Below are 24127 nucleotides of genomic sequence, written 5' to 3'. Positions count from 1 at the left end.
GCAGTGATGGGCCAGGATCAAAGATCTCTGAGTTGCCTTCAGTAGAACAGCCAAGAGAGTCACCCTGACCAGCAGCGATTGGAGTTCTGCCTCTGTCATCGCTGCCCCTCTGTGACTGGGTTCAGGGGCTTTGCTACAGAATCCCCCTGCCCAGCCCCTTCCCTTCCCTGTCACTGTCCATCTTGCTGTACTCGTGGGGGGGGGGGGAGTTCCCTGGGCTTTCGGGCTTGACCCAAAGAGAAGACTCCAGCACAGTAGGTTAACCTGTTGATCTCTTTCCCAGGGGAGCAGAGCACACAGTCCTGCACTGTCTAGAGTCCCTTGTTCTTCCTCCCAGTGATCTCAGGTCAGGCTCCGCTCCCTGGGAACAGTCCCCAGCATGGCCCTACCGCAGCCGTTCACATTCTCTGCATGCACGTGGGCGGGGAGAGGACGGGACTTTCAGAGGTTGTCGTACCCACCACCTGACTCCACCAGTGAGGACACTCCGGAGTCCAGGGAAACAGCCTTTTCTAGGGGTGAAACCTGGATAGATCCCCCAGGAAGCGTTGGGAATCTCTCGATCTAGTCAGAAGTGCAGTGGACTGAACAGCTAGAATCAATCATGCCGTTTTCGCGTGTCCCAGGAGGTCAAAATCAATATTGAGTATTTTTAAAGCAAAGAGATGGTAAAGCATGGAGCATCTGTACATGCGTATATAAAGAGATGGCTTTTTTGCTGCCTTCGGAGAAACTGATTCTGCTTCCCGCCTGGCTGTTCAGAATGGAAGCCCTCGAAGGTCGGCCGAGGCTTCTCTTTGGCTCCATGCACCCGCCTCTCCAGGTGTCATACCAACAAACCACAGTCTGTACTTCTTATCCACATACCCAAACATATACTCTTGCAAGGTAAAAAGTCACCACGCTGGAGACATCATTGTTATAACAGCCTCAGATGACACTCTATTTTATTTATTTTTTTTTTATCCTCACCTGAGGATATTTTTCCATATTTTGTACAGATAGAGTGGGAGGGAGAGAGAGGAAGGGAGAGAGAGAGAGAAACATCGACGTGAAGGGACACATCGAGTGGCTGCCACCCGCACGACCAACCAGGGCCGGGGACAAACTGCAACCGAGGTACGTGCCCTTAGCGGGAACCGAACCCGGGTCTCTCCGGACCGCAGGCCGACGCTCTAACCGCTGAGCCAAACCGGCCAGGGCTCAGATGACACTCTAGAGGTTCTGTGAAGTTAGGGAGCCCCTGGTATCCTCGGTGCTGCTGAATCTGGTGAGGCCCGGTGAATGGAGTGCACCAGAGATGACCGACCCCACTGTACGTCCGGCAGACTCCAGCCCACCGGGCTGAACGGGCCCTCGAGTGAAAATGGCTCCTTTGGAGGCTCCGTGGGTGGACGCACCGGTCCGCAAGGAGTTCGGCCAGGGCAGCTACCACCCCGGCCCTGCTTGGGTTTCCGAAGAAGCTGCGGTAAAATCGCAGGTTGCGCTGAGTATCTGGCTGCGGCAGGGCACTTTGAAGTCGTGGGCCATTGATCTCAGCATACCTGGACGGCTTTCCCTTGACGTTTACAATGCTGCCTCCATCACCAGAGGGGTTGAGTTACACTAAGTGATGCAACTTTAAAATATTTTCTGAGCGGTGAAAGCAAGTGATTGCAGTGCTGTAAAATCATGTCTTTTAGGAGACATTAAAATGGGACTGATACTGATCACGGTGAGATAAAAAGCCTCCAGCCAAGACTTTGAAGGGAAGGAGGGGGAGCCCCCTGGAAATAGCATGAGGCTGATACATAAAGGATAGTTAAAGCCAGGCTGGGAATGGCTTTCGAAGCTAGAAATGCACGTTGCTGGGGCAACGGGGTGGGGGGTCTTTTCTTAATTTTTTTTTTTTATTGATTTGGGTGAGAGAGAGAGAGAGAGACATCGATTTGTTGTTCCACTTACTCATGAATTCATTGGTTAATTCTTGTGTGTGCCCTGAGTGGGGATTGAGTGCACAACCTTGATTGCCTTGGTGTATGGGGACGATGCTCTAACCAACTGAGCTACCCAGCCAGGACGGAGGTTTCCTTTTTGTTTGTTTTCCTCCCAGGCTGTGGTTTTACCCCTTTCTCTTGAAACCCTCACCACGCCTCCCAAGAAAAATAGTCTCCAGGAGAGTCCATTCCCTTGGTTTGGCCAACCCTGGCAGCCAGGGGTAAAACAGACTCTCCAGAAAAGCTCACTTACCCCGCCTTGGACCTGGCACCCAGCTGGTGCTCAGCACTGACTGGCTTGCGGTTCCCTAGGCTTGACCCTCTCAAGTTATTTAAGAGAGAAAACAGGAAGCCACCTTGTGTCTGGGGAAGCAGTTAGGGAGGAGACCGTGAGAAGCCACCATGAGTTAGCATCAAAAATACTGTGTGTCTTAGCTGCCCAAATGGCCCATTTGTTAGACGTCGAGAGCTGGAGTCAAAGAAGGCAAAGGGAAGAAGAAAGTTACGGAGCCTTCTCCTCGGTTTGGGAGGAGGAGAGCTTAAACACGGGGTGTGTTGGCTTAATGCACACATTCAGTATGAGGACGGTATCACCCCCAAGACAGTACAAAAACGTTCGGAGGAGGAGGTGAGAAAGATCTTACTTTTTTACAAAGCACAGATATATATGCAATAAATAAACAGATAAAGGATATATCTGTGCCATTAAAGTTCAGTGATGGAGAGAAGAATTAGGAGGAAAAGGAGATGATGACCCAAAGGAGGTTGAGAAACATTCCTCTGGTAGAAGAGATGATGGGTTGATATATTTCTAGAACTGCAACAGAAGTAACCTCAAGTGTCCGGATACACTGTTGCTTGGGAAACGTTTGCCAACCCACGTGTCTGTCTGTGTCACCCCTGTCCTGCTGGCTCAGGTTTGTACCAAATCCATTCAGACTAAAATAACGAGAAAGGCCAAATAATTGATCTTTTATCTTTTGAATTCACTGATTGACTGGGTTCCCTTTTCAGATAAGAACAGCTAACAGTTACTGAGTGCGGACCATAAATGTCCCAGGCCCTGTGCTGGATTCCTAACCTAGCTTTTCTCACTAAATCCTCATATCAACCGTCCGAGGTAAAATCTGTTGTCGTCATCATTGCACAAGGCCTGGCCCAGAGAGGTTAGGTGATAGATGTTAAGTCGTGACTGTCAGTGACGGGGAGGTGAGTTCTAAATCCAGGTGTACTTGACGGAGCAGGGGTAATGATGACACTGTTTTGATCACCTGCTTTGACCCCAGGTAGATGCAGTGAGAGGATGACTTTGGAAGCCAGCAGTGAAATCAAGGTGCGTGGGCACCAGGCAGACAGCCTCACCCATGAGTAAAGTCACCACCTGCAGGAGAGTTTCTCTGATGATGGAGGACAACCGCCCTGGTGGCCGAACACTTTGGGCTTCTCTGCTCCTCCAGTGCCCCCCAGGCCAAAACACAAAATGCACTAAACGATCTCAGACTCCGAAAACGACTCTCTGCTCACCGCCTAGGCCCCGCTGGCCCGATTCCCTCTATTCGAGCTGACTTTCTATCAGGAGTTCACATTTGCACCGAGTTTCCATTAAATTAATTATTCAAAACAATTCCGAGTTAGCGTTCTCACAGCAACTGTAACTCTGCCATGACTATATTAAGGCGTAAATTGAACAGCATGTTTTACAATAAAGTTAATTTTATATTCACCAGAGAACTGAGTTATAGTTGCTGTGGGAACCATCATTTCGAATCTCTTGACTTTGGTGCATTTAAATTCTCAACCTCAGCATTGCCCATCATAGCATATTCTGCACGGACACTTAACGTGCTGCCCACCACGGCCTGGCTGCCCTGAACTTGGGAGACCTGTCAGAGTCTAACGCGGCTGTCTAGTTCACCCAGCCTTCTTGCTCATCCTAGTACCGATGACACTTTACAGAGAAATAGCCAACAAAACAAAGCGATTCCCATATTATCTCGAAAGTGTCCGTTTCGGGGAGGCAACTTTCCTTAGCAGCACAGTGAGGGAGAAGCACCACAGCGGGCGATGCCATTGCATCGTGTGGCGCCAGGACCCCTCCGCGGGTGTTTTTGGATCTGTGCTGTGTTCTTCAGCACACACGGGGTGACCTCCAAAAGCTCCAAGTCCTTGTGTGTGCCATTTGTCACGCAGGCGTGCAGGGCCATACATCAGAACTTAGTGGAGCTCCGGAAAAGCTAAACAACATTTCCCAGAGCCGCATGAAACCCAGGCATCTCTAAATCAAGACGCATGCGGGGCCTCTCCAAACGGTGCGTTCAGCACCACGGGGATAGAACCCGGGCTGAGTCCCGGCGGTGTGGAACCCATGACGTGCGCCTAGGTGAAGACGGGGGCTTGTTTGGGAGGAGTGGCGGAGGCACATGAAACTGAGATGGGTAGAGAGGTGAGCGTTCGGTCTACGAGGATTATCGATTTCCGTGGCTTTATGGGAAAGATCAGTCATGCTCTCTGCCTCCTGGGGATTGCTCCACGGCGGGGGGGGGGGGGGGGAGCTGGGCAGGTTCGCAGCTGAGCAGCAGCAGCAGCCCCGGTCACCCTTCAATTATCCGTTTTGCTAAAAGGTGACTTAGCAGAAACATGCTGCTGTTTTGCATGTTTAAAATGTATTTGAAAGGAGGGGTGTTTGTTTTGTCCGTCAATGAGAGGATTTCAAAGAGGAAGTTCTCTCCTTGCGAAGGGCACACTCGTTGTGCAAAACTGAAGCCGAGCACCTCGCAGTAGCCTAGGCCAAGTCTCCTTCCTCCCGTGCTGTGCCTCACATAAGCGCCCCCGTGAGCGAGACCATCATGGAATTTGTAGATAAAGACCCTGTAATGACCAGGGGCCTCGCCACAAGTCCTCGGTCAGCAAAAACCTGTGTTAACTAAAGGACCAGGACAGGACATGCAAACAGTTTGAAGGAGCAGCCTCGGTCCATGCTGACTCAGGGTCACCTGGGTCACAAGGGGGGAGGTAAAGAGAGAAGGCGCTGACTCGTGGAAGGCCGGGTGGGAGATGCCAGGCCACCAGAGGAAGGAAAAGAGGGTGAAGAAGCAGAGGACAGATTGGAATGTTTTTATTGTTTCTGTACTAGGCAGAAAGTAACAGAAAAGAAGAGAAAATATGGTTACTGTATGCAGTCATTTGGACATGTAGTGTTTTGAGAACAAATCTTCAGAGAATCTGGAGAGATTGGTTGGTAAGGAATGATAGATTAATAAATAAATTAGATGATAGATAGATAGATAGATAGATAGATAGATAGATAGATAGATAGATAGATAGATAGATAGATATAATGGATGGATGGATGGGTGGATGGATGGATGGATGGATGGGTGGAGACTGACTGCTTTTAAGTGTGTTTGGGTGCCGCAATTCAGATGGGTCAAGCTGACCAATAGGAATAAATAGAATGCGAAGCAATTAAAAATCCAGGTGTAATAACCCGGGAGGGTGTTTGAGGTGGTCCAAGGAGGCCCTATTGCCAAGAACTAGACAAGCTGATAAAATAAATGCAGCTGTGTGGTCCAAAGTCATTACATTAAGAAAGCTAGGACACTTGCCCGACAGAGCGGTGCCATGTGAGAGTGTCAGCCCTGAGCCTAGGGCCAGGGTCCGGGTGACCCCGTCATCCTCCGCTCCCACCCATGCCACCATTTCCCTTCACTTCCAGGTGTTTGCAGCAGGGACGCAGCTGGGCGGGGGCAGACTCTCCATAAGACTCGGCCTCCTCGAGCTCATGTGTTTGCTGATTCCCAGCTGAGGAGTTTAATTTGCTGGTACCCACCAGGGTGCTATTTTATGAACGGTGTATTTCATCCTCTGCTTTTGTGTCCCAAAAGTCTTTCCCTTTGGGGGGATGTGTAGCGAACCCTAAACACATACGGAATGAGCTGTGCCACGTGGAGTCACGGTAGCAGGGCCTGGTGCACTGCCCAGGCCACCAGCACGGTTTATGAAGATCGTCCCCGGGGCCTCCCCCTGGCCAACTGCCCTGCCTGCTCCCCTAGCACAAAGGGGTTCTTTAAATGCAGGTCAGATCAGGCCGCTCCTCTGCTCGACCCCCGTCCCCACGCCCCACCCCCCAGGGGCTTCGTTTCATTCAGAATAAAGCCCATATCCTTCTAGTGGACTCCCAGGCCTGCATGACCTGGCCCTACCCCATCACTCTGTCCTCAGTCTCTCTCTGCGCTCACCCTGCTGGCCACCTTGCTCTCCCTCCAACACCCCAAGTGCTCTGGGCCTCAGGGCCTTTGAACCTACACGTCCTCTGCTTGGACTAATGTGCAGATAGTGACATGACTCGCTTCCTCCCTTCCTTTATGCTCTTCACTTAGTCACCTTATCAATGATCCCATGTACGACTGCAATCTCCACCACACATCACCCCATCCCAATCCCTCTCCCTGTGTTTTTCCCTATAGCAAGTATTACCATCTAACATACTATATTATTATTTTTTTTTATTCCTCACCAGAAGATACTTTTCTACTTATCATCAGATAGAGTAGGAGGGAGGGAGGGAGAGAGACAGAGAGAGAGAGAGACAGAGAGACAGAGAGAAACATTGATGTGATAGAGCCACATTGACTGGTTGCCTCCCACACCATCCAACCAGGGCCAGGGACGAACCACAACTGAGGTACATGCCCTTGGCCGGAATCGAACCCGTGACTCATTGGTCCGCCAGCCGATGCTCTAACTGCTGAGCCAAACCGGCCAGGGCAAGTTTCTTATTTTTTATAGTGGATCTCCCCCAGTAGAATGTAAGATCTTTGAGAACAAGGCTTGGTCTCTTCTGCTTACCACTGTGTGCCCTGCATCTTGAAAGCACCTAGCATCTGGTAGATACTCAGTAAATATTTACCAAATGAATGAAAGAATCAACTCATGGTTCTCCCCCGGAACTGGGCATATAACTCAGTGAGTGTTTGCTGTTGGATAGTATTCCTCCCTTAAAGGCCCTAACCCCACACTAGACTCACCGAGGACAACGTGACCAAGGGCAGCGGTCGGGACTGGGGACCGCCACGCCACTGAGTCAGGAGATGCGGGTGGCTTCCCGTGGCGGGATCATCATGGTGCGCTGTCTGGTTCTCAGCTTCGGCATCTCCTTCATGGTTGGTGAACACAGTGGGTCAAATTCCAGACTGATGCCTTCACGTGGACCCAATGCACCCATCGTGGTCCACAGTGAAGACCCACATCTTCTCAGTGTCGTCTGTCCCTGAAAGGAACTCTAGGTGGGAAAGGAGGTTACATGGGGAGCATGAAATCAGAGCAAGGAGCCGGACATTCTGAGACCACTTCCCCCCTGTGGAATCCTCCCTGGCTGGCGGGGGGCAAGTGCGTGGGCCCCGAGTTGGATGGGCCTGGGTTCAAACCCTCGGCTACTGCTTTCAGTGGTTATGACCCTGGGCAATAACCTCTCTGAGCTTCAGATTTTTCTACCACAGTTGGTGATAGCAATTCTGGCTCCGTGGAATAATAAGGATGTGAAGTGCTGAGCCCCTGGAACCCACTCATCAATGGCAGGTGACGTGACTGCTGAATTGACCCCGATTGGCCCTTGCTCATAGGGCCCCCGTTCCACACTCCAAGCAGACCACGGCTTTCCGTTAGCACCCTCCTTCGCTCCTGGTGCGATGTCCAAACCCTGGGATCCTTCACAGAGACCTCTAGTGTTTGAAGGGGAAGTCTGTGGCTAACGTATCTCATCTCTTACGAGCTGGTCTCAAGCATGGAACCCTCAGGAGATGACCTCATCATTCTCATTTCATGTCAGTGTTTGGGGGGGCCCTTCCTGGGGTCTCTGCTATCCTCCTCACGCGGATCCTATTTCAATTAGTAATGTGCCGTCGCTCCCTATGGCCAGTGCAGGGATGAATTAGAGGCTCCCCTAAGCCTCACCCCCTCCCGCTGCCATTTCAGGTGACTCTTAACAACAACAACAATCATAGTGATAGCTGTCGATTCTGGAATATTGACCACATGCATTTACACGTACTGACTTAACGCATGATTAGCAGGTGACGTGTATTCTCTCTTTGAAACCCCAACATCCAGGTGCTTAAATTGCCCTGGTTTTACAGATACGGGAACTCAGGAGTGAACAGTAATAAAATTATTTTGGCCCAGATTGGAGCTGAGATTGAAACCCAGGCAGCTGCTGAGTACTGCCTTGTGGTCGCTGGGCTGACCTGGTGTTTTGGCTTGAGAAGGCAGCTGAGTCTGTTGGAGACACCAGCATACCCAAGGCAGCCACCCAGCAAAAAGGTCTGCACCCTCTCCCTGGCCCCTGGGTGCAGTTGCCTCGGTCCCAGCCACACCCTCATGGGCACCAGTGAGAACAGCCCAGTCCTCACTTCATGTCCCCAGGGATGACCTATTACCCCGGGTTGCCTGAGACTGAGGGGTGTCCTGGCACTTAAGACTTCCGGTGCCTAATCCTGGACAGTCCCAGGCAAATGGGGACAGGTGGTCACCCTAGTTGAAAGCAGAGACTGTGGAGCCCCCCTGCCTGGTGTCAAATCCTGGCTGCACCACTAACCGACTCTGTGGCTTAACCAAGTGACTTCGCTCCCCTGCGCCCCCATTTCCTCACCTGCGAAGTGGAGATCATGATAGTAACTCTGCTCTAGAGTCGTCGTGATGATTAAATGAGCTGATGCTTGGAAGGCACACCAGAGAGTGCCAGGCACCCCAAAATGTCTCTATGAGCGTGTGCTATGGTCCTTATATTAAAAGCTTCCTAAAATCCATAATTACAGTCCTGGGGCAGTTTCTTCGCCCCCACCCTCATTTTTTTTTAATATCTCTAAGAAACAAACATTTTAGTGATTTTCTTACATCTTCTAAAGTTGTGCTGTAAACAGCAACCACAAAAAATATAAGGCAATTTATTGTCGGCCTGATTTTACGCTAGGAAAAAGCCGTTGGCCCCACAGTAAGTAACAAGTCCGTGCCCACAGGCCTCCTAGGTGTTATTTGTATTTTTATGACTCTCCTGGGGCTATAAGGATGCTCAGTGGGTGTAGAAATTGGATGGTTAAAAATAACAAATAAGAAATCAAAGTCGTGCCTTTGTCCCTATTTCCATACCCGGTAGGTACCACATTCATTATTCGCTAGACAGCTGTGGGAATAGCAGCACCAGGTACAACAACTTGATTATCCTCCAAAAACCAAATTAAACCACTGGGCCTTCATGTTGTAGTCACCCCTGCCTTTGTGGAACACTTGTCACCCTCTTAACCCGCCGGCACGCCTCTCGTCTGTCTTGCTGGGCCCTCGATTCTGTCTCTTGCAGTCACAAGGTGTCAGATCTGTACAGGTTGATAGGGACAGACACGCTCCGGCGCTCGTGCACAGCGCTGTCATCAGCTTGGTTTGGGACCCTGTGCTGCTACCAGCTGTTCCTTTGCTCGGGGACATGACATCCATCCAGGGACTTGGGGTGTGGCCAGCGGGAAACGTCCCTTCCGCCTGGCTGCCGCACCAAGGGCACTGGGGAGCAGCAGAGATGGCACACGGTCTGTTTATGCGTTCATCCAACAAATGTGTCCCGCGCCGGGCCAGGTGGGCCGTGGGAAAGCAGGTGTGTGCGGCAGAGTCGCAGTCGACGGGTGTGGGAGGCTCAGCGGCGCCTGGGGAGATGGACGTGAAACCGCTGGTGCTCGACCCCCGCTCACGTCGGCAGGGATCGTCGGGGGAGCGCGGAAAGCCACACTAGTTCCGCTGCCTGGGTCTCGTTCTCAGCCTGGGCGAGCGCCGTGGCCGGAGTTGTGCCGTGGGGTCACGGCATGGGGGGCCTTCCCTGAGCAGATGCCGGCTGAGCCAAGGAGGCATGCCTCAGCCAGAGTGCAAGGAGCGGGGTTCAGGGACAGGCTCTGCAGACGCCTAGAAACCGATCCGGCTGCGTCATGGACACGGCAGGGCAGCGCGGCTGGAGGTCAGAGAGCAGAGGCTGAGCTGCATCAGGGGAGGAGGGGAGACCCGGGCAGGACCAGGTATGCAGGGCCCTGGGGGCCCTTTTAAAAATGTTAGGAGTTAATCCTGAAGCCGTGGTTCTCGCAGGGAGCAGGCGTCTGAATTCCACCCCCACCCCATGGCTTATTAAGATGCAGATGGCCCGGCCCCTCCCTGAGAGGGGCTGACTCAGTGAGTCTGGGATGGAGCCTAAGAATGTGCATTTGTGACAAGTCCCCGGGGACGTTACTGCAGCTGGTCCCAGGCCCACGCTGTGGCCTAAAGAAGTGGTGTGTTCTCAGCAGGTGTCAATGTGGACCCCATGGTGTGTGTGCTTCAGCCACGGGATGATGTGTTCCCATCACTAGCCCACGACATGGAGTAAAGAGAGGGGACGTTCCAGGGGGAAGAAAGCAGGCTCCCCCCGGGAAGGCCCAGGCTTGTGTCCGACCCAGTGCGACGGGGTGACTGTGATTCAGTCTGAGTTTACGCAGGAGCTGACATGGCCTTCCCCCCCCCAGAAGAGTGATTCCTGGTTACTGTTGCCTAAACTCTCTTTCCTCCCCCATGACCTTCCACTTTTTTTTTTTTTTTAATTTTCACCCGAGGACATTTTTTCATTTTTTGTTCAGATAGAGTGGGAGGGGGAGAGAGAGAGAGAGAGAGAGAGAAACATCGATGTGAAAGGGACACATCGAGTGGTTGCCACCCACACGACCCAACCAGGGCCGGGGACAAACTGCAACCGAGGTACGTGCCCTTAGCGGGAACCGAACCCGGGCCTCTCTGGACCACAGGCCCACGCTCTAACCGCTGAGCCAAACCAGCCAGGGCTGATCTTCCACTTTTTAAAAAATATATTAATAAGAGCTTGAAGCTTCAAAACAGTAAAAAATAAGACGTGTCTCTCCCGTTTTTCCTCAAGTGTGGAAGGATTGCTTTTTTTTTTTAAGTTTGTTTTTCCTGAGGCCAAGGCTCAGCAGGCTGCCTTGCTTCTCCCAGGCAGACAGAAATGATGCTGATTGGTGAGAATCCAGGTGCACGCGAGGAATGTGCAGAGTAGACAGCTGGATCCAAATGTGCATCACCTGCGGGGGCTCTGCTGTCTGCGTGGCTGTGGGCGCAGGGGCGGGATTTCTGCCTGCTGAGCAGAAGACGAGCAGCAGACCGTGCAAAGGATCACTGGCCTCCCCGGCCCTCTGGCCCCAGCATCCCCCATACTCGCCTCTGTGCAAACCCTTCAAGACATCGATGCCGTTGAAACAAACAGAAACATCTGCCTCTGGATTTTTCATGTCTTTTCTACCAAAGCGGGGACAGCTGTCCAAGCTCAGGCTCCTGGCTGAGTGTCCGGGCCAATCTGGGCCTGGGAACGGAGGGGTGAGGAGGGACAGCCCTGCCGTCTTCCTGAGACCAGAATGCTCCCTTGGCAGCCAGGTCTCCTGAAATTAGTTGGAGTTTTCCCCAGAGTGTCTCGAAGCGCCAGATTCATTCCCTGAACATTTGCCGCTACTGCCCTGGATAAATGGCCGCTGAACCTGGTGACCCTTGTTCCCCAATGTCTCAACTGTTTTCAGCTCTGGAATGCAGCGGCAGACTGTTGCGCCTTAACTCCCATAATGCACAGTTCTCGGAAAACATCAGTATTTAAAACAGTTGGGGGAGAGGTGGTCCCCTAGTTAGGTTAACATGCCAAAATACAGTTCTGTCCAAGAGAAAGGGCACCATTTATTCTCCCTTCAACTCTCCTGCCCTTAGCTTCAGTGGGGTTTGTCCTCACTGCGCAGGATTCTCATGGTGGCCATAAGGGGCAGAGCATTTCCCAGGACGTGATGCAGTCACACCGTGAGGACACCTGTGAAACCTCTCCATCTCTCAGACTTGAAATAGGATAGGTTCTTATTCTTTTCCTGATCCGGAGGTGAGGCCAAGAGAAATGGCCTGCCTTTCAAACGGTGTGTGGAGAAAAAGGCCTACCCCTGATTACAATATTTGTGATAGCAACCATCAGAGCAACACGAGCGAGTGCTGCTATTGAGCATTTACAGTGTTCCAAGCTCTGTGCTGAAATCCGGGCCTTTGTCATTTCATTTAACCTTCTGGCATCTGAGGAAGTGTTATCATCAGCCCTGTGACGTTATTCATTCAACAAACATTTATTGTCTGCTATGTGCCCAGTATTTTTCAATCACGGAGGATGTATCAGTGAACGAAAAGCACAAAGAACCTAGCGTTAGAGCAGGTTGTATTCTGTTGGGAGGAGCAAAAAAATAAGGTTAATTAGCAAGATGGTTTGTTTGCCCAGCTCAAGGTCCCACAGACAGCAAGAAGTAGATCTGTGTTTTAGTCCCAGAACTCTCTGGCTCCATACGAAGTTCAAGTTTCCCTTGACCCTGAAAAGCCTATCCACGGGGGTCAATCCAGGACACAGGCTGTCCTCGTGGGCTCTGGGAGCGAGCAGGAAGCTCACTCTCCGGCTTCCCTGGTCACGTCTTCGTGCTCCTGCAGCCTGCTGTGGCTGTTCTCTTGCACCTCCCTCTGGGCAGCATGGTGGCCTCTCTGCTGGTCTAAGGTGTGCTTGTGTGGAGCGTGACAATGCGACTTCTCTTTCCATACCCCTTGTACATTAGCCACTTCTTTCTGCCTCTGAATTGCTGCACGTGATAGGACATTCCTTGATGCTTTTTCAGAAAGGCCTTTTATGGTAATTATAGCTCTCTTCAAGTGCACTTATGCTCCCCTTTGGACTGTGCTATAGGCGTTATTTTGCTCATACCTAATTCTTGTTAGGGCAGAACGCCTGCCTACCTAGTAACTATGTCGATGGAGGGTGTTTTTTTGGGGGGGTCGTTTGGTTGTTGGTTTTTTTTTAGCATTTGAAGTTTTATGTGTAGAAAAACCTTGGAAACCATTCCATTTCCATTCTGCCAAAGGCACTGGAGATGCCGATTTCAGTCAGAAGTCACTGGTTCACTCATCCACTCCCCCAACCATTTGTTGAGTACTGGCAATCCCAGAGTAAACGAGACAGACCTGGCCCCGCCCTGACAGGGTGACATCACAGCAGGGTGCCCAGGGGGCCTGTCTGGTACACAGCACAGTTCTAGGGACACCCTTCAAATTGTAGTTCATGATGGTGCGAACATTTAATACAACAATCTGCCAGCAGATGGCGGTAAAATGTCTCAAGGAAGGGCCGCTGCACAGGGAAGCCAGTATCGGGGAGGTGCCCAGACCCGTGTGCTCCAGTGTGGTACCTAGGATACATAGGCTGGAGTAAAGGTGCCACGACAGGGGTAGCTGGCCCGGATTTGAGAGCTTTGGAAAGACTTCCTGGAGAGGAGTTCTGAGTGGGAATCAGAAGGATGGGATGAGGTTAGGCAGATGAGAAAAGAAAACAAAGAAATTAGCCCAATGGCTGCCATCTGACTGGAGCCTAAATGCGTATTGAGATAGGCTGACATGGTGAGAACCAGGTCACATAAGATCTGTAAGGTAGGTTCAGGACTTCGGACTTCCCCCTGGGGTCAGTGGAAAGCTGCAGAATGTGTTCAGCGGTGTCAAGAATAGAGCGAAGTGGACTGTTTGGCTCGGTGGTTAGAATGTCGGCCCTGGGACCGAATTGTCGCAGGTTCAATTCCCGGTCAGGGGCACATACCTGCGTTACAGGTTTGATCCCTGGCTCCCGTCGGGGTTGTGCAGGAGGCAGCCAATCAATGTGTCCCCCTCACATCAGTTTCTCTCTCTCTCCTTCCCTCCCTTCCACTCTATCTAAACATCAATGCAAAAATGCATCCTCTGGTGAGGTATAACAAAAAAGAACAAGCGAATAGAGAGAAATGGATCATGGTACAAGACTAGAGGCGGGAGGTTTGACAAGGGTCCAGAGCAATGATGAGCATGGCTTGGGTTAGCATGGCAGCAGTACAGGTGGGGGTAGAGGGCAGGTTCCAGAAACATTCAGGAGGAAGGACAGGTAGGACTTGTTATAGCTAAGAGGAAGATCAGGCAAGACTTGGTTGTTGACTAGATACGAGAGAGAAGAGAGCTGAGTGGGTGGGGGATGGTAGTTGAGAACAACTCCAGGTCTCAGTCTTGGCCAGTGGGGTACTTAGAGGTGCCATTCATTGCTCAGTGTTCGGGGCGGGGAGGAGGACAAAGAGGCTGAATCCTGTTGCGTTTGAGGTGCTAGTGAGCGAACAGATGGAGATGTCGAGATGTCGAGGTGCAGGCTGGAGTCCAGGCTTGGAGTTGAAAATTGAGGAGTCGTCTGAATATAAGGGTGTGTTTGCATTGGTTTGTTTTTGTTCTCAAACTTCTGCAGCAACTCTCATTTTTGTTAAGGCAGAAGCCTGCCTACCTGGTAACTGTGCCCATGGATTTTCTTTCCTAGTGGTTGGAATTTTGTATGTAGAAAGTCTTGAACACTGTTCTATATCTGCTCTGCCAGAGGCATTGGAAGTGTGATAGAGCCAGCCCACGATATCACGGATGCCCTTGAAAGTTCTCCCCGGGAGGGGGACTTACCTTTGAGGAGTCCGGTCTTCTCGGGACTCTCAAGAGGGTCTATAGATAAGGGCCAGGCTGCAATCATCTAGCACTACTGATCGCTTCCCATTCATTCGAGCACCTACTACGTGCTTGACATGAGGCGAGGCCCCGGATCCTTCAGCAAACAAGGAAGTCTCGGGCCTCATGGAGTTTCAGGTCTGGGCAGGGCTTCTCAACCTCAGCACCATTGACACCTGGGGCTGGATCTGTCTTTGTTATGGAAACTCACCTCTGCAACGTAGGATGTTGAGCAGCAGCATCCTCCCCAAATTGTGATCATCAGAAATGTTTCCAGACATTCCCAAATGCCCCCTGGAGGGAACGATGGGGGGCAAAGTTGCCTCTGTTGAGAATTATTGGTCTAAGCTCATGATAGATGGAGCCTCCAGACAGCCAGCTCTCCAGCTGGACAAAGAACCAAACACCTGTGCCCTAAGGCATTCTGTCTGCATCACGGTCTTGGAGCTCGGCGCTCGGGGAGTCAGCAAAGCCCGCCTGAAATCCAGTCTCCTACAGGAGCCCTCTTGGATCCCCAGATATGAGCCCATAAGCCCAATCCAGCTCCCATGATAGGATCCTCTCCAGAGAAAAGCCGCCATCCGCCTTCCTTCCCATACCCGTTTGCCCTCCAGACTAATTGCTCCCTACATTTGTTTTTCCTTAAGCAGAAGCTGGCTTTGCACTTTAAAGACACAATGCAACGGCGGCATCCTCAGAAGGCCACCAGCAGAATGAACTTGTGCTGGGGGTAGCCTGGGGTTGCCTAGCAACACCACGCACCTACCAAGGCTGCTTTCTTCCTCTTCAAGCTAAAAGCAAAGTCCTGTCCATTAATTCCCAGCTGCCCCGAAACTTCTCAGAGATTTGCCAGCTTCCCACTGTTCGTGTTTTCATCTTCCTCAGATGATGTGGAGAAAACCCGCTACTGTGGTCTGTTTATCTCACTTCAGTTGGTCGGGAAGGGAAAAAAAATCAAGAAAGAGACAGGGGGGAAAAGCCTCATCCCAGCTAGGAGCATGCATGTTCTGAGTGCCTATCTCTGACTGGCATGCCAGTGTTCTTTGCAAATTTTGGTTTTACATAGTGGGTGTGGGTCTCCTACCCAATGAGGCTGCTCTCGAGACTTTGGGCATGATTTTAGTCCCACACGAGACCTCAAAGTAGCTAAATAACAAGAAGTGGATGGCACGCTGAGCTCATGTAGGTGGGTCTGTCATTTAGTGTCCTCTCGGAGGCCCGTTCCCCAAAACTCGACTGGTAGAAATTGTAAAGTCAGGGGTGGCAGAGGTCAGCCGTACTCTCTTTTCCTTGAGAACCTGTGGAATGTCCCTTGGTCTCCCCCCTGCCCCCCGAGTTCCATTTTGCTCCTGCAGAAATGTCTGTCATCTCTCTGAACCTGGGGTTGGCTTCCCCTCCCAGCAGTGTCACAATGTGAACAGGGAGGATGTCACTGCGGTTCGGGCAGGGCCAGCCACCTCGGTGGTGAGGAAAGAAATGGAAACGAGAAGCTGGGCTTTGCGAGGGTTGTGCAGACACAGTACCGTGCGCATCCCGGATTCCACGCAGGTGGGGCAGCCAAAGAAAACAGATTCCCTGGGACCTTGTTTCCCTGCTATAGACAAGCACAGCTTCCCCGCGGGGACTTCCCCACACGGAGCTTCTCCGCTGTCGCTTACTCTGCTGTCGCAGGTCCTGACCCAGGCTCCGTGGGGAAAGGATGGGAACGAAAAGGCTCTGAGGAGTGAAACTTCTTAAAGAAGTGAATTTCAAGTCCACTTCAGACCCTCCAGACCTTCCTTCGGAGGAGGAGTTCTGCACATTCCCACCACTGCCGCGTGCCCCCTTGCGTTGTGCTGGCATCGTCATGTAGGGGACTCGCGAGGAGAGAGAGGGAATGCCAGGGGAGGCTTCGGGTTCAGATGGTTTGGGCCAGAAAGGGTTCAGATCCATTATCTCCATCATTACAAAGCCCATCTCTCTGCCATGGCCCAATCCACCCTGCACTGTGTGTGGTTTAAAAGGAGATTTTAAAAAGAGAGAACCAAAGAGCTTATCTGTATGTAGGCACAACCAATGGACACAGACAATAGTTTGGGGGACGCTGAGGGGGTGGGAGCAGGGAGGAGGGGGTCAGTGGGGAATAAAGGGCGGGACATCTGTAATACTTTCAATACTAAAAAATAATAAAATAAAAAAAGATTTGAAAAAGAGAAAGAAAGAGATGGAGACAGAGATGGTGTCAGATGCTGAGGTAGAATCAGAGAGTCAGAGATGTGCCGGAAGCTAACGTTCTGGGGACAGTGAAATCGGGTCATTTGGGTTACACCGTGAAATGAGAAAACGTACCCACATTGCACGACTCTCTAAACTTACTAGAAGTCATTGAGTGGTACACTTAAAGCAGGTACATTTTATGGTATGGAAATTATGCCTCAATAAAGCTGCTAAAAGAAAGGGAAAAAAAAAATTTTAAACAGCCTATCTAGAAATTCTTGCCAGCCAGTAGCTTTTATGAGTGCGGTCACATCCTACCAACTCTGTGCGTCTCTCTACATCTCATAAAGGGCAACTTCCCTTCTCTCTGGAGCACCCCCACCCCTTCCCCCCCTGGAGCACCCCCACCCGCCTCCCCTCCTCCGGCTCTGTCTGAGTAGGCTCAGGTCAGGAGTGCTGAGTGTTTGCTCTGGGTACTGAGGGATCAGGGAATTCCGTGGGCTGCTGATTTCACACATACCCCGCCCCCCCCATTAAAAAAAAGAAAACTACAAAGTAAGAATTACATGAACCCCACAGCCTTCCCCCAGGTACACGTACATGCCTCTATCTCTTCCCAATCCATGGCTCTCAGCACCCACTCCTTCCGCAGCCGTCGGATCCGCAGGGTTTTGAAATCACACCATACACAGGTGGAGTGATAAGCAGCCGACGTTTTCAAGTGCCCCTTAAAACTAAATATTACAAAAATGTGAAAATAGCCCAGCAGAACCATCCGGTCCTTGGCCATAGGAACCCCGTGATAATCATACAGAAGTGTATCTGCAAAACTCTGAAAGATGGAAGGGCACTTTGGCTCCATCCTGGGTTGATAGGGAATTTTCTGTCTTCTGCAGAAGACACTTCTAAAAAAAGAAAGAAAGAAAATACAGATTTTTTTTTTTTTTGAGGTAGCATTAGTCCTGAGCCAGTGGCTGGAAATAAGAGCCTAGCTATAGTCCTGCTATAAGCTCAGAGCTAGTTTAGTTTTCCAGAATGTCCCCCACTCTGGGAAGGTTGCCTCAGACCCCTACACACAGGTCAGTGTCCTTGGGGATCCCCTGCATCTGGGACCCCGCGTGGTCTTGCAAGTGCATGCATTGCTTGCTGCCCTGACTCTCCGAGGCAAGCACAGCCCCCTCTGAGGCTGGCCCAGCGGCTGCCTGTGACCTTGCTGTCCCTTTGCATGGCTCCCCTGCTGCCCCAGCGTGGCCTCGCACCCCTCTTTCTCATCCTCTCCGTTTCTCCAACCAGATGGCTGCCCCGATCTGTGCAACGGCAATGGGAGATGCACCCTGGGTCAGAACAGCTGGCAGTGTGTCTGCCAGACCGGCTGGAGAGGGCCCGGATGCAACGTTGCCATGGAAACCTCCTGCGCTGATAACAAGGATAATGAGGGAGGTGAGCAAGCGTCTTCTAATTCCCAGCCCCTCCAGAACAGAGCGTCGCACGTCTATGGCCTTCACGAGGCATTTTCCCTGAAAGATCTCCCCCATGCCATTGTCAGATGTTGTAACATTTCTTTTGAAGCAAACGCAGCGACCGGGGGCCAGCGGGGGCTCCTGAAGACGTGGGCTGCAGGGGCTGGGGCTTGATGTGGCTTTGGATTCTCAAGCATGCGTCACACAGAAAGGTAGCTGGGCCCTGGTTCTGCCTGTGGGTGACTGTCCCCGCCAGAGCTCAGGGCTGGGGGTTCTGCTGCTGACACAGCGTGCCCCGTGAGCTGTCGTGAGCAATGCATTCCTTCAGGCGGCCCCAGGGGATGTCATTTCACAGACGAGAACTCGGTCACCAAGAGTAAAATCGGGGCCAAACCCAGCTCTGACTCCAGAGTCCACGTTCTCACCCGTGGCTGTCAAACTGGCCTGCTTTTGTATGGGCCTGCGAGCTAAACATGGTTTTACCATGTTTCATGGTTGGGGGGAAACAATCTAGAAAAGAAGTTCACGACACGTGAAGAGCATGTGGAAATTCAACTTCGGTGTCCGTAAAGTTTTATTGGAACGCGGCCACACCTATTCAGTTCTGTGTTGGCCGTAGCTGCCTTCACCCTGGAAGGCAGCGTTCAGTCACTGGGCAGAGACCACACGGCCGCTGACAACACCTGAGACACTTTCCTCTCTGGCTGTTCGTCTGCAGGGAGAGTTTGCCGACCCCTGCTCCACCCTCCGCGCTGAATCTCCCCGTGACTCGCTGCTGGAGTGCTAAGGTTCTGGGGGCAGACAGGATTGTGACAGCGGAGGGGCCGCCTCATTTCCTAAGAACACCATGCCGTGTTCCCTGCGCGTTAGCAAGGGGTGGGATCCACCCCCAGCATGTTTCGGGATGTAGGAGGACTCATGCGTCGATTAGACGATGTAACAGAAGTGTGTCTCATCCTGCCATGTGCTGATCACTGAGCTCGGGATGTCAGTCCCTGCCCAAGGGGTCAGCTTCAGGGGTGTCCAGAGTGGGGCGCAGTCCATCCAAAGGGTGACTGAAAGTGTGAGATGCTCTATTTTTATTTTTATTTTTGTACATGCCCCTAGCGGGAACCGAACCTGGGACTCTCTGGTCCGCAGGCCCACGCTCCCACCGCTGAGCCAAACCAGCCAGGGCAAGATGCTCTATTTTTATATTTCCTCATCCTCTTTCTAGACATGGTGCAGTTTCCATGATCTAATATTGCAGTTGTGCGTGTATGTAAGTAGTAAATAACCCACCGAGCCTATACGGATAGGAGTGCACCAGTCAGAGGAGGTTTATAGACCTGATGCGGCTCCCAGAGCTCCCGTTCACTCATTTGCCCTCTGGAAACAGCCAGAGTCGAAGGCACTGCATCGTTGAATGAGGTGAGACATAACTACATCACTACATACTGCATCTCTTTTTTCCAAGGGTGAGAGTCAACATTACACTCCTTTCCCCCGGAGGGTTCCCCGTTTCCGCTTCTGGTTTGTGGTGGTTTCCCTAAGCGCGCCGTTGCTGACAAATCCGCTCCTTCCTCCTGGGGAAAATCTGCTGCCGTCCGGCTCCCTTCCCTGTTGTGGGTGTCACAGCCGCTCACTGAGCAAGTAGCTGGGGTGCTGCACAGGGAGGAGGGGGCTCAGTCTCCCAAGGAAGCCATGCGCGGCCTGCATCCCTCCCTACCAGCCCTGCGTCTGGTCCAGGCTCCCACCAGGAGAGAACCAGTGGGCACAGGTCAGGGTCCCTCCCCGGCGGGCAGGGGCAGAGAGCCAGGCAGGCAGGCCCCAAAAGCCAATGAGGCAGTGATTATGCTAAAGACAAGAATGTCCTTGTTGTGGGAACTATTCAAGTGAACCTCCCAAGGAAGTAATTAACCACCAAGAAAAAAAAAAAGAAAGAAAGGCTCTGCACAATGTTTATAAAAAGAAACTCCCAGTTAATTCAGAGTTGCTTATGTCAGGTGAGATGTAGACACGGATTCTCTCACCTGGCAAAAGCAATTCACAATTAACCGAGTTCTTTTTTTGGAGGGGATCCCTCTGTGCAGAGTATCCTTTTTATGGCTAATTGCTTTCTCTAGGAGGTGTGCTAAGCACTTTCCTGTTTATTGATAAATATTAAAGTTACTTCTCATCTACTCCGGATCCAATCCTGCAGCACACTAAATAAATTACTTTTTTGGTTTGTTTTGGGTGGGGCTGGGAGTTCTGCCCCAGGCTCTGTCCCGCTGTGGGGGTGCTCAGAAAGGGGTATCTGCGGGGTTTTAAACCTGGTGGTGGGCCGGAGCAGGCCCCAGGCACAGTGTGAATTCCGCTGCAATGAACACATTGCTTATAAACCTCATGAATGGGGGAAATGATAGAGCTCTCTTCCACGGTGAGCTGAGAGACAAATCATTTTTCCATCTAGGAGCGCTTACGTTTTAAAAAAAAAAAAAGGATCTCACCCAGCTGGTGTGGCTCAGTGGATTGAGCATCCTCCCGTGGACTGAGAGGTCCCAGTTTAATTCCTGGTCAGGGCACATGCCCGGGTTGCAGGCTCCATCCCCAGTAGGGGGCGTGCAGGAGGCAGCCGATAGATGTTTCTTTTTTACATTCATGTTTCTATCTCTCTCTATCTCTCTCTTCGTTCCTCTCTCTCTAAAAATCAATATATATTTTTTTTTTTAATTTTTTTAAAGATCTCAGTTTCAGGCAATAGGTATTGATACCAATATGAATATGGATATTGAAGTCCTGAACAGCCTTTTCCAACCTGGGTTCTTCCGTGAGAGAATTCAGCCCTGGTGCTTTGCAGCTCCTAGTGGTTCTGAAGCTTCAGCTTACAGCAGAACCCCTAGAGGGCTTGACGAAACAGATTGCCACGCCCCTTCCCCAGGGTTTCTCGTTTCAGGGGCCCGGGGTGGGATGCAAGGATTTGAACTTTCAGGTACATTTCCAGGTGATGCCCATGCGGGTGTGAGAACCGCTGTCCTAAGATGTCCATTGCGTGCAATGAATTCACTTGTCCCTACGCATCTGGAATGGCACCAGCTAAGTACCGTCCTTGGACGGCTTGGGAGATTTTCCACTCAGACGTTTTCAGTGGGCTGCGGTGCTTAGACGAGAAACCCGGTTAGCAATGCTGCTTTGGAATATCCCACGGAAACAATGCCGCTTCCCTGCCTCCTTACTCCCGTCCCCTTCGGTCTCCCAACACCCCCGGCAGGTGACCACAAGCCTAACCTCAGGCAGCCGGGCCGCTTCTGGAGGGCCAGGCTGTACCCGCCGTGGCCCGAGGGAGAAGGAAGGGTTCGGACAGGCGTGCCGGCGAGCAGACCGCCTTTTTAACAGGGAGAGATCTTCAAGTGAACTGCTCACCCCAATTTGAAAAAGAAGAGACTCAAAGAAATATTTCTGCTTACAGAAGACAAATACCAGCTCATTAAAGTCTGAGAATACACACAACATGTGCATCCAGTGACAGGCGAATAATATTTAATTATCACCACCCAGACAGAGGTGCGAGATTCAGTGCATCACAGCCAGGGACAGGAGCAAGGGTGTAGATTTCCTCTAAAAGTGGGAGCTGCAAGGTGGGGAGGTGTTGTTAGACCGTCTGGCCTGGAAAGACAGTCCTTACTCCTTCCCTGCACCCCTTTAGCACCCTGAACTTAGAGTCAGGAGCCCCAGCCCTCTGTCTCTACAAAGCCCAACTCCTATCATTTCAAGCCAGCCTGGGTCTGTCTGACGCCCCCACGGAATCCTACCGGACGCCCTCTCCAGTCCGTAGGCGGAGGCCTGGAGGCAGAGGGGGTAGGAGAAAGCCCTTCCTGAGCGGGGCCTGTCTACAAGGCTCCCAGGCATCCTGCACCCTCTTACCACTCAGGAGCTGTCTTTTCCCCCCTCTGTTCTGCTTCGATGCGGCACTGAAATTAGACCTTTCCTCCTCCTCCCATCACTTCCTTGGCTTCTGAGTCAGTGGCACTGTTATCACATGGGGAAGAGCCTGGGGTCAGGAGTCAGTCTTTGCGTGCCACTTCTGCGAGTCACTTGACTCCAGGGAGCCTCCGTGTTCCCGTCTGTAAAATAGGCTTGATGGCGCCACCTCTGGTAGTGATGTCTCAGCAAGAAAATGCGTGCAGTCCGTTTACAGGGGGCCTGGCTCCCGGGGTGCCCTTGCGTGGTGGCTGCTGCTAGCTTTGACCTTGTGAGTGTGCAAGTTATTTTCTAGAACAAATACCGAATCCCCATAGATGGAGCCCAACCGGTCATTTTCCCACAGCACACACCACTGAGCTTCTGGCTCGGGCTCTCCACGCTGGAGAGTTGGTTTAAAATTTAGACGCCCGGGCTCTCGGCTTTCGGGTTGTGGTTTAGGGCGTCAGAGAGCACCCCAGGGAATTCCGGCGCAAGCGGTCTGCTGCTGCCCATGTTCTGAGAAAAACGTGTTTCGACAATGGTGTTCCTGTGTGGGCTGACCCAGCCCAACGGCATGGTGCCCGTGCCCCAAACGTCAGCCCCGCGATTTCCCGGGACACAGAGCAGTGACGTGAAAGAGGAGAATTTTATTTCAAGAAGAAACGAGTAATTGAAAAAATGACGGGCATATCTTCGGGTTTACCCCCTGAGTGAATCACTTGCATATATCGTTCAAGTGCTCTGTGCTCCTAGTGGACAGGTGACTGATGTGTGTTTCCAAATTTAAAAAGCCTTTAACTCTCTGTCATTAGGTGTGAATCCATCCATCCATCCATCCATCCACCCACCCACCCACCCATCCATCCATTAGCCATTCATGGGTTAGCAAACATTTGTTGAGAGTTTATTCAAGGTTAGACATTGGAAATGGGCCTTTGGAAAGACTCAGACAGATATGACACATGTCCACAAAGGGCTGACATCCATCTAGAAAGATGAGATGTGGAAACATGTTGTTATTAGTAATAGTATTGGGATCCCGGCATGAGGTGTGACGGGGGTAAAACACCTCAGTCCAGCAGGATGTAAAGAAGCGGGCATCTCGGAGTGGGGGTGTCAGCCCATCAGAGTGTTGAGCCCAGAGTCTTCAGCCTGTCCCTGGGGGGCCCTCCAAACCACAGGTCTGTGTGATCGGTAAGCCCTGGTGAGGACCCTCTGTCCACCAGCAGCGTCTCGATTCCTCTCCCTACAAGGACTCCACTCAGTCTGCTTTGCAGAGAGCATTTCCCAGCCCACCTCCACCTGCTCGGTTCCCCACTCTGCTCCAAAGGACGCCGCCTCGGGGTAAGGGATGTGGGTGCTGGCCCGGACTCTGGGCACCCCAGCCAGGCCGAAATGAGGAGAAATAGCACTGGAGTCTGTCCACAGTACTTGGAACAGAGAAAGCCCTCCCCTCGCCCACTGCCTCCGCCCCCCTCCCCATCCCAGAACCATCCAAATTGGTCTGACATGATTCAGGGATGCTATTCCGGCATTTATCTCCATTGTTAATTAATGACTCACCTTGTCTGCGCCTTGAGCGCGCCAAGCTCAGGGCGTCAGGGACTCTGGAAGGGTCTCGGTCTCGAGTCCAAATAGTCTCGTTTCCTCACCCACGAGCGGAAAAGCGGTGGGCCCGTGGTAAAGGCCTTGATTAATGTGTGCATATCGTGCTGACGGATTGCTTGGGTGGGGGACAGCTTGAAAGTGCAACACCGCTCTATTAATTGGGTTGGATCGAGGGTTCCCCTTGCAGTCCAAAGACCTGGTGGCAAATGTAACTGGAGCCATAAACAGTCCCCGGTTAGCTCCCGGAGAAGAAAGCAATCTACCGGTGCTTCGGAGAACGTGGCCTTGAGGCCGCGCCAGCTGGCCGGGCACTGGTCTGGCTTCTTTGGGAGAGAAGCAGAATGAGCCCTGTCAGGAATCGGGGGGCGCTGCCGAAAAGCAGAG

The 24127-nt window shown here is 51.8% G+C and overlaps 1 protein-coding gene across 2 annotated transcripts in view; it reads left to right on the top strand.

Moving 5' to 3' along the window:
* Positions 1 to 24127, top strand: part of TENM2 (teneurin transmembrane protein 2) — an 883834-nt gene that overhangs the window by 769521 nt on the left and 90186 nt on the right. For both annotated transcript variants that reach the window (XM_036239731.1, XM_036239730.1), the window contains one exon: positions 18045 to 18191. In XM_036239731.1, coding sequence (XP_036095624.1) covers positions 18045 to 18191 — 147 coding nt within the window. The remainder of the gene's footprint in view (positions 1 to 18044; positions 18192 to 24127) is intronic.

Source organism: Molossus molossus, unplaced genomic scaffold (genome assembly GCF_014108415.1).
Source record: "Molossus molossus isolate mMolMol1 unplaced genomic scaffold, mMolMol1.p scaffold_m16_p_4, whole genome shotgun sequence".
In the NCBI taxonomy this organism is placed as follows: Eukaryota; Metazoa; Chordata; class Mammalia; order Chiroptera; family Molossidae; genus Molossus; species Molossus molossus.
Note: the sequence above shows the minus strand (reverse complement) of the source record. Positions and strands in the feature narration are given on the sequence as shown.